The 9,913-nt window shown below is 40.8% G+C and overlaps 4 protein-coding genes across 4 annotated transcripts; 1 reads left to right on the forward strand and 3 right to left on the reverse strand.

Annotated features, from left to right (window-relative positions):
- Positions 1 to 373: 373 nt before the first annotated feature.
- Positions 374 to 2,222, forward strand: Srp54 (splicing regulatory protein 54). Its single transcript, XM_011311538.1, has 2 exons — positions 374 to 932; positions 1,019 to 2,222. Exons 1-2 carry the CDS (start codon positions 611 to 613, stop codon positions 2,197 to 2,199), a joined length of 1,503 nt encoding a protein of 500 aa, XP_011309840.1. The 5' UTR covers positions 374 to 610; the 3' UTR covers positions 2,200 to 2,222.
- On the reverse strand, positions 2,204 to 4,405 carry LOC105270518 (dual oxidase maturation factor 1). The gene is made up of 9 exons (XM_011311525.1): positions 4,135 to 4,405; positions 4,005 to 4,062; positions 3,697 to 3,933; positions 3,478 to 3,631; positions 3,193 to 3,404; positions 3,014 to 3,130; positions 2,830 to 2,927; positions 2,588 to 2,709; positions 2,204 to 2,528 (listed from the first exon to the last, which is right to left on the reverse strand). Exons 1-9 carry the CDS (start codon positions 4,288 to 4,290, stop codon positions 2,453 to 2,455), a joined length of 1,230 nt encoding a protein of 409 aa, XP_011309827.1. The 5' UTR covers positions 4,291 to 4,405; the 3' UTR covers positions 2,204 to 2,452.
- Positions 4,406 to 4,601: 196 nt separating this feature from the next.
- LOC105270535 (zinc finger and BTB domain-containing protein 17-like) lies at positions 4,602 to 6,725 on the reverse strand. The gene is made up of 5 exons (XM_011311550.1): positions 6,371 to 6,725; positions 6,057 to 6,300; positions 5,777 to 5,953; positions 5,180 to 5,660; positions 4,602 to 5,081 (listed from the first exon to the last, which is right to left on the reverse strand). Exons 2-5 carry the CDS (start codon positions 6,237 to 6,239, stop codon positions 4,684 to 4,686), a joined length of 1,239 nt encoding a protein of 412 aa, XP_011309852.1. The 5' UTR covers positions 6,240 to 6,300; positions 6,371 to 6,725; the 3' UTR covers positions 4,602 to 4,683.
- Positions 6,726 to 7,200: 475 nt separating this feature from the next.
- Ndfip (Nedd4 family interacting protein) lies at positions 7,201 to 9,623 on the reverse strand. The gene is made up of 6 exons (XM_011311563.1): positions 9,450 to 9,623; positions 8,865 to 8,999; positions 8,614 to 8,754; positions 8,437 to 8,554; positions 8,158 to 8,343; positions 7,201 to 8,079 (listed from the first exon to the last, which is right to left on the reverse strand). The coding sequence occupies exons 1-6, from the start codon at positions 9,450 to 9,452 to the stop codon at positions 7,976 to 7,978; spliced, it is 687 nt and encodes a 228-aa protein (XP_011309865.1). The 5' UTR covers positions 9,453 to 9,623; the 3' UTR covers positions 7,201 to 7,975.
- Positions 9,624 to 9,913: the final 290 nt, after the last annotated feature.

Here is a 9,913-nt window from a genome sequence, read left to right on the forward strand (position 1 = left end):
GGCGTGCCAGTCGAGCACGTTACCGCTAGGACAACGCGCACATTTAAAAATATAAATTCATTAGTGATATATATTCAATACATTGAATAATTTTTTCCATTGAAATTCCACAAGATGTGGTTTCCCCCTTCCGTACGTGCTACAGTCGGTTAAATTTCTGTTAAACAAATGAAAAACAAAAAGCATTCGTACAGCAGAAAATAAAATTCACCCCGTCGACTTGATGGACACCCCAACATTGCAATAAAAACTTGGTTAATAAAAAAAAAACACCCCAGCATTGCATGTGGCGCCCTCCCTCTCTTGGGGTGCAGTACTATGATGCCGGTGGGGTCACTCAAACCCCCAGAACTGAGCCTCTACTTTAGTCCATCCTCTCTGCAGTAATCCTTCTCCTTCGTACACAAGCGTCGCATCGCATTTTAAAATCTGCAATTCCCAAAAAATCGCTGAAAATGTGCCGATAAATCGGAAAAATGTCTCGCCCATGGAAAAACCTGTCTTCAGTGTATTGATTCGCGTCTGATAATTTGACAAAAACAGTGAAAAAACGTCTCGGCACATCGACGGGATCCTAACCCCGCACTGTTTATTCCAGCGAAACGTTGAAATGGCGGTGGGAACGACGAAAGTCGTCCAAGTGACGAACATCGCCCCTCAGGCCACCAAGGACCAGATGCAGACGCTCTTCGGATATCTGGGGAAGATCGAGGATATTCGGCTGTACCCTACCATCAGGGATGTGGCAGTTCCAGTTCAATCAAGAATTTGCTACATAAAATTTCATGACCAGGGCTCTGTCGCTGTTGCCCAACACATGACCAACACTGTTTTTATTGACAGGGCTCTCATTGTTATTCCCTATCAGAATGGAGATATTCCTGACGAGCAGAGGGCCCTGGAGCTCACTAATAATGGCACAGTCGTACCAGGTTTGTATTTTATTTCCCTGATACATGCAAAAAATTGCTATTGCATTTCGTCGAGAGGTAGAGAATAATGCAGTCTTTTATTTCAGGTTTATACCCCTCAGAGCCAAAGCTCCCCCCAAACGTGGTGAATTCGATCGAGGGTATACCCCCGAACCACGTGATAACAACCATGGACCCAAAACTGGAATCAAATGGTCTGCCTCCGTACCCCAACCTGCCAGGTCACCTGGACAGTCGTAGAATCGAGGAGATTCGTCGTACCCTGGTAGTAGCCAATCTGGACTCGTCAGTATCAGTGGACCAACTCCTGGAATTCTTCGTATCTAATGGCGTGGAGATAAAATACCTGCGACTGTGCACTCGTGATTCAGACACTGATCACTACGCCCTGATGGAGCTCAATGAGCAGTCGCAGGTGGTGAGTGCCCTCCTGCTGAATGGCAAGAACCTGGCAGACAAGCCGATAAAACTTTACCACTCGACCCAGGCGATTGCCAAGCCAGAGGCGAAGAGCAATGAGGCTGCCCAGAAAGAGATCGAGGAGGCAATGTCACGGGTCAAAGAAGCTCACAATCTGATATCTGCAGCCATTGACCCCATGATTGGAATGTTGTCGAAGGACAAGAGGAGCAGGAGTGGCTCTCGCGGGAGAAAATCGAGATCAAGATCCCACGGCCACAGTCGAAGATCGAGATCCAGGAAGAGATCGAGATCTCGACACCGTAGATCTCGCTCTCGTCATCGTCATCGTTCCAGATCGCGCTCCAAACGATCTAGATCGAAGGAACGTCGGAGGAAATCACCATCGAGACGCAGGAGCACCAGCAGGGGTAGGCACCGCTCGAGGTCGAGGTCCAGGAGCTCCCGATCGCGCAGAACGAAATCGAGATCGAGGGATCGCAAGAAGAGATCACCCAGGAGGAAATCCAGGTCGAGATCCAGGAGCAAGAGGTCCAAGTCCAAGTCCAGGAAAAGGTCGAGGTCCAGATCGAAGACAAGATCATCCAAGTCAAAGTACTCGGAGAAATCCAGGGACAGGGATAAGGAGAGGAGGAGTAAGGACAAATCCGAGAGCAATGGCAGAAAGAGCGATGACAAGGACAGGGATCGTGATAGGGACAGGGAGCGAGATCGAGACAGGGAAAAGAGCGAGAGAAAGAGGGAGAGGCGTGAAAAGGACAAGGACAGGAGGTCTGAGGAGAATCCTGGCACGTCGAGGGCTGGCTCTGATTACAGCGATGGCAAGGATAAGAACGATGATAATTGATAAATTCCGTCACACCCCAACTCGGAATTTATTTGATAATATCAATAGCTTAATAACAGACTAACGTGAAAAATTTGAATTCAATAAAACTGTCAAGATAACCAGAAAGTATGGAGAAAAAGATAGTGTTCCTTTCAAGATTACATTTTTTGACACTTTTCTCTGTTGTTAATCTGTCGATAGAAAAATAATACAGGATGAGAGATGAACGATTTCATGATAATTGAATTTAATCACGGATGGATTCGTTGAATTAATTAATCGTCATCTTTTTTCGACGAGGAAGTAGCAGGGGCCTCTCGTCACTCTCCACACCATCGTTGGAGGTCCTGCAGGTGTAAAATAATCAGTTTAAAAAATCCTCCCTCCGTTCTTATACGAGACTCACCCGGGATTCACTGGGTGGTTATAGTATACGTCATCGTAGTGGGGAATTTTCACTGGAACGTACCCCACTCGGAGCAAGTCCTTTTGTGCTCGTTTGACTGTTGAACGACGCTTCAACAGCACCTGCACCCCAATAAATGGCTTATTTCAATTTAATGAACCTTTATTGAGTGTGGTTAATGTCAAATTAATGAGATATTGTGTCAATGAATGTTTGGAGATTGTTGTGCTAATGTTATTTACCACTCCGTCATCTTTATCTGGAAATGCTGACATTCTGCCTAGTTCCATCGATCCATCTTTATTAGTTTTATCTCTCATGTAATCCAACTCGTTTGCTCCTATTAAACGATCGATGATATTGTGTACTTTGATATTTACGTTATTTAAAAGGTATTTTTAATAAAGTCCCAATAGTTGCACTTACGAACAACGTATTCGTCGTATTGGTCTAGGATATTTATCCCTAGGAAGTTTGAGAGGACATTGGGACATCTCAGGTCCATTACTATAAGAACTGCGGCGATGAGTAAAGAGAGTATCCCTGGGAGACAAAATTTATCTTATATCGATTTTCATTAATCTTCCATTAAGGAGATGCTGTACCTGTTGAGAGTGCCAACCAGAAAGAAAACCCATATGTTGTCTTCAATGTTGCTTGCTCGAAGGGAATTTCAAGGGGAATCGGATTTCGAACCGATGCCCAAATTATACAACTCAAGAGCTCTAGAAAACCCACCAGACCCGTAAAATATGCAGCGTATCTGCCTACTGACTGGAGGAAGATATTTGCAAGGATCCAGGCTGGCAATGCTGCCCTGAGGACAATTTTATAAAAAAGTTACATTTTTCCACAATTGAATAAATCAAATGAAAAATTACTCCACGTACCAGAGTAAAATGTGGCAGTACCATCCGGCAGTTCTGTAGAATCTTCCGAATCTAATATTCTCTCCATCGATTATGAAATAGTCAACGACCCAGAGGATGGGAATGGGAAGGCCTTTCCTCTGCGCTTCCCTAAAGGTTCTCTGTAAAAGACCGGCTAAAAAATCCAAGAGATTAATGAATTAATCGTCACTTGGGGGATTTAGGAATAAATAAAATTACAATTAGGACCGAATCCGAATCTCCCCTGGTCCCACGTCCACGGGAATCTCTCGTTATAATCGATTGTCTCCCCAGCCAGTGGAGTATTCGGTTTGGGGTTCGCTTTCAGTGTCACGTTTACTGAACGTAGACCAATTTTAATGCCGATCGCCGCATAAATTTCGGTTGATACACCAGCTCTGTATGGTGTCTTCGTTTCAATGTGACTCACCTCCCACTCCTGCCCATAATTTGATACTGAAAAATTTGGAAAATACAATTCTACAATTGCCCTACTTATCACTCCTACTAATTATCTCGGGTCTTACTCATTAATGATCCACCAATGAAGACACTAACTCCCACCTTGAAAATTGCACAGAGGCTCTACAAAAATCCGATGATTAAATAAATTGAGATAAATGGGTAGAATTTTTTATTACACTGAAAATGTCTGACCTTTTTTTTGCCATATCCAAGGGTTACCGCCAAACCAGTCACCAACAAAACGATGAACACAAATAAAATGAAAATTTCGTCGAGATCCACAGTAACAGGAGTTCGATTATGCCCGAACATCGAGGGAAAACCCTCGAACCTTGCGAGCCCGAACATTTTAATCGCCTACTAAAATATTTTTTCTCCAGAAAGTTCCAAATTCACGAGATTGCTACTGTAATCGGTAGAGGCTGCCCCCAGAAATTTACACATCCTGGATAATTTCTTATCACTCTTAGCTTCCGTGTTAGTCACAAGAAATACAAGGAAATTATTGATAAGTCGAGTGGGGAGAATTAAATTCCAGTAATTGCCACCTCCATTACTGCATTTGAATTATCTGCAATTCCTTCAATTCAGTCTGATTAAAAAAAAAATATATCTTATATTCATGAAACCACTGAAATAAGTGTTTAAGAGACTTAGAAGTTAATAACAAGTGTATTTATAATACTCTACATTCAGAAAACGTAATAAAACAATAAAATCTCAGGATGTCGAGGACGAATCTCAGATGTTGCTGGGCACGAGAGGTTTATTGTGTTTAGAGCGTTTGGTGTTGTGATAGAGATACGAGTGTACCCGAAGACTGTTGCTGTTCTTGTATTTATTGCCACAGAGCTTGCAGGTCAAGCTTTCGAGGGGGCCATGGATGTATCGAACGTGGAGTTTGAGATTTTCCTTCCTAGTGAAGTGCCTGAGACACCATGGACACGAGTACATTCTCACAACTTTACCCCTTTCAACTCTAAGCGTTGGACCAAGTTCTGAGACAACTCGAAGGGTTGTCTCCAGGGGTAGAGTACTGTGGGGAATTCCCTTGACTGTTCTTCGGCCTTTCGAGGATTTTTGCTGAGATGAGTCATAGGGGAGATTTTTCGAAAAGTCCCCGTTGTTGTCCTGGACACCTTAAAATCGATGAATATTTTTTTAATAAAAAATAATGTATCGCGGTACTCGTTTTTATCGTTCTTGAATTGAAAAAATCAGTTATATTTATAATTACCTGGTGGCTCTTCTCCATAATCTGATTGATAAGAGATCCCTTCAATCGGTGTTTGTCTGTCACTCTCTGAATTCCCTTGAGGGCCTGAGGTCGATGAACCCATTCCGTATCTATAGTCCAACGGTTTTTCTTTAGGCTTCTGATGCATATCGGAGGTGAAATCCAATGGCTCGATATCATCACAGGGTATTCTTTCGGCACTCATATAATTGTCATTGAAAATTGGTCGTACGCCTGGGGCATCGGTCTCTGATTGAATATGACTTCCTGGAGATATTTGAAAAGTTACGCTGGAAGATGTGAGGATTTCTGGAGAGTTGTTCGATGGAAGATCGCGTTGAGAGGCACTAAGGTGATCAAAAGGTCGCGGAAATTCCTCCAGGAGGTCCGCTGCCTCCGGAGGCTCTGGAATCTCATCTATCTCGGATTTTAATCCACTTCGAAGGAGCTCAGCAGCTAGTTCATCAGACGGCTCTTTATTCTGTATAGAAGGAATGCCACAAAACATGATGGAATTTTAACGACATCATTTGTGAAGATATAAGATAATGATCTTAATGGAATTGTTTGAGATGTGAATTTTGAAATGACCATTACCTCATTCCTGTCCTTTGTTAATCCCTTAATCTGCAGTGTCTCGGCGACCTTGAGGAAACTTGAAATATCCTCCTGCTGGATATTCACCTCTCCCTGATACATGAATTGCAGCATCGCATATAAATCGCGGTAATTAACGTCTTTCAGGATGACTATGGGATGTTTGCAATTGTTTCCCTGCGATAGAGATTCTCAACATAATATTTCTCACACATTTCCTCAGAAATTTATCTATCAAAAATTTTTTGTTATTTTCAACTAGTTATTCTTACGAAAATACCTTGAATAAATCTCGGAAGTACGTGCTGCATACAGACAAAATTAATTTGTGTGCCCTGAGTATTTTTCCTTCAGCAGCTAAAGTGACATCCACGAGATGCTCATCAGACAGGAGTGAGTACAATCCAGACGATAAATTCGTTGGAAAACTGTTCCATACGAGGGAAAATTGTTCGCCAGCCATTGTTCGTATTAATTCAAAACTCAAGTTAGTGAAAATTCTTCTATGAATTTTCGTTGACAATCTAAGAATGCAAATACGTAATTATTGTTGTGACGTATTAGAATTTACAGTGAAATTTTTATTATGATTACCTGTATGTTATTTAATAAATTCTCCTGCTCTCTCTGTACTATTGAAATGGAGGTAAACACCAACAGATTTTCGACAATTGTGATAACACTCGAGCAGCAAAACAAACAGTATCACTGGTAATTAACAATCATTTTCTTATTTTTAAGTGTTTGAGTGGGGAAATGAAAAGTTGTGACCTCGCGAGGAATTACCGATTGATTTATTTTATTGAAATTAATGTAACCATTATTATTTCATTCGTGTTTTGAGGTATAATCGGGCATAATGCATAACTGCACCATGAATCATGCTCACATACGAAGTAATTTTTTATTTACGGCGGATATATCATATGAGTGGTTGAAGAACAAGGAGAAGGGATATACGATTGAGTCAGACTCTGACGGTATCTGTAAGAAGTTATTTCAAATCATACCGGGAAATTAATGTCAAAAATATGAATTCATTATTATTGGAATCGATTTATTGCAATAATCTGCATCACAAAAAATAACGACAATTTACATCACCTTCACATATAGTTGAGATTAAAATACAAGTTTTGTTTATCTCGTAATAATAATGCATTTTAATTGAAAACTAATGAAGATTAATAGGTAGAAAATTTAAAATGCTCCATCGTGGGATTTTTAACCGTGAGATGTGGATTATTGATAAAAAGAACGGTTTATCGAATCATGATTTGTTCTCTATTCGATAGTCATCGGGTGTCATGTATCTGGTTCTAATTAAAAAACGATAATTCCACATATATTCATGTGTATGTATAAATAAAACCACTTTGCAGTTACTCAGAATCCCATTGGAGTTCTAATTATTTTACATTTTGTTTTTCTCTTCATCCCCTAATGGTTAATGATCGTATTACTAAATACTTGTGTTTGGGAATATTGATCACACATTCTCTCAAATATTAGCTCGATCGAACTAAATTAATCATGCTCTACAATTTATTACCGATTTATCCCATTATCTGGCGTAATTAAATCCCATGAACGACGAGTATTACATGATTATTGCGTGCGTTGAATTTATTCAGCCGAAAAAAAAGCACTTGACACATTGAATACAGCAACAGACGTTCCTCAGAACGAAGCCCAAAGGAAATAATAACAATCAAAAAATTTGAAAAATAAAATGAAACTCCTCAGATTTAATTACAAATTTACAAATAAAAGAATATAAGCACGCAGTGTTACCTCAAGCATTTTCAAAACACGTTAAATAATTTTTTGATTCGTTTAAACTAGCAATCACGTCGCGCAATAATTTCAGTTCAATTCTTTGGACATCTTTTGGACTCTTGTACTTCGATGAATAATTTTTAAGTCGTTAAAAAATTTGTTATTCCTTCTCTGTCAAATCTCATCGTAAGCCTTTTTCCATCACTCCCTCTATTTATTACAATTGTATAGTATAGTCTATCAAGTAATATTGTTTATGGGTGGTTTTGTTGTTTTCTGCTTATTATAACGTGCAAATAACCCGAATAGAAATGCTAGGCAGTCTAAAGTGCCAGTGGGTTTCATTCAGTATTTCTTCTTGTTTTATGCTGTGGGTGGAGGGGAAGATTCAATTTTTCTCCCTCGTCCTTCCTTCTAGTTTCAATAGAAAAAGAGCAAACGCTCTTGAGCACTCCCAGACAGCAATTTCCATCCACGCTTGATATTCAAGTACTGGGTGATTGCACGTAAGCAAATGAGGATTCCTGGAATGATATAATGGGAAATAAAATAATGAGAGTTGTCCACATTTTGGGTGCAGGTGGGCTTATCTCACGACCTACCCAGTGCCATGATCAACCACCACAACCACGAGTTAGCACGCGATGCCAGGTCTGTTGAGTGCTTAACTATCAGTGTCCATTTTGTCAGAGAAAGTCCAAATCCAGCTAAAGCTCCATATCGTGCGGCGATTGTGTGACAGAAGCACATCGATAGAAGGAAACCAATCCAGTTGAAGAAAAATGCAACTACATAATTGCGTAACATTAATCTCAGATAATTTTCATTATTCCATTCCTTTTTTTTTTCTTTTGAGGAGAGAATTTACGAATTTTTCTTACGCAAAAAAGCTGTAAAGAATGTGAAATCAGTGCCAAGTAATCCACTCTCTGGATCACCCTCTGTAGCACTGGGGTCTATGGCCAGGATGGTCAATGGCTGTTGGGCTCTGAGACCACTCTGAATTGTGGAAAATTAATTAATCTCTTGTTTCAACGCTCAGGAGGAGTAAAACGTACCAAATTCATTGAATTGGGAATGGGCTCTCCCTGCAGAGTCTTTTCACGCTGAACTTCCTCGTAACTTGGCAATTTAGTCGCCAGTTCGTATGGCGGAGGAGCTGAGAAATCTGGTTTTGGGGGTGGTAGATCATCATCGCTCTAGTGAATGTGCATAATGAATAAAATAAATCGTACAACAGTATTGGGAAATTTCCACAATTTGAAGAAGATTTGCCTGCAAAGAGAACGAATTAAAAAAAATGGATTACCAAAGACAAAACATTCATGTGTCGACTGGAAGCCCCTGAATGTCCCGGTTCTTCACTGGGCAATTCCACGGTCAAACTGGGAAGTACTGCCGATGAAGACGCGCCGCTCTGGACCACGTCGTTTGTAACGTGCGACTGTACAAAAACAATTGATCCCTCAGTCATTGTTTATACCCTCTAATTCTAAAGACATTCAGACCCTGATATAACCCTCAGCACCCCCACAGCTCTCGTATAAGCAAACGATTGAGTAATGAACTGCGACGATTCATGACATCACAGACTAGTCGATTAAACGTTCGTGCCTGAGGTCATTTGTTTTCTTGGCACTGAGTATTTTCATGTACTAGAGGAGCATCAAAATAACGGAGCAATAATCCCGAAATGAGGGACAAATTTATCGGAGAATATTGCAGATAAATGATATTTACTGGGGGGTACCCAAGTGACAGTGCCTTGGTGTTCTCCTGGAGTGTCGGGAGGGCGAAAGGAGTCAAGAATCGACTGGAGAAAAGTAAATTATCGCACTCACAGGGTTTTGAATGCCATAAATCCCGATAAAACAACATTTCCACATCTACTCACCATTTTCCTCTCTGAAAACCCCCGAGATGGTGCCCGCACACTCGTAAAATGCCACAATAATCCAGAGCCAGACACAAAAACCCTCCCCGAAATTTATTATTTCTTAATGAAACAGAATTTCCCCACAATCGATGGCTGACAGCTGGTAAAATTGTTCCTAGACGTCAGTCACTCTGGATTGTCTACGTTGACGGGAAGTGCTCCTGCTCTGTCTTATCGACTGCCTTCCAGGAGTTGGCATTCCAAAACAGCATCAAAAGCCTCGAAATTCTCAAAATCAAACATCGACTCCCAAATTCACCCGTCAAAATTCAAAGAAAAACCACATTCACCGCAATTACCCCAATCCTATTAAATCACACAATTTTCCGCAAATCCAGGGAATTCCCCAAACAACTCGAACATTTTCCCTCATTTTTATGAAAAAATAATTTTTTGGCGCCTCACCGACGCCATCACGTGAC

Source organism: Fopius arisanus, unplaced genomic scaffold (genome assembly GCF_000806365.1).
Source record: "Fopius arisanus strain USDA-PBARC FA_bdor unplaced genomic scaffold, ASM80636v1 scaffold00003, whole genome shotgun sequence".
Lineage (NCBI taxonomy): Eukaryota > Metazoa > Arthropoda > Insecta > Hymenoptera > Braconidae > Fopius > Fopius arisanus.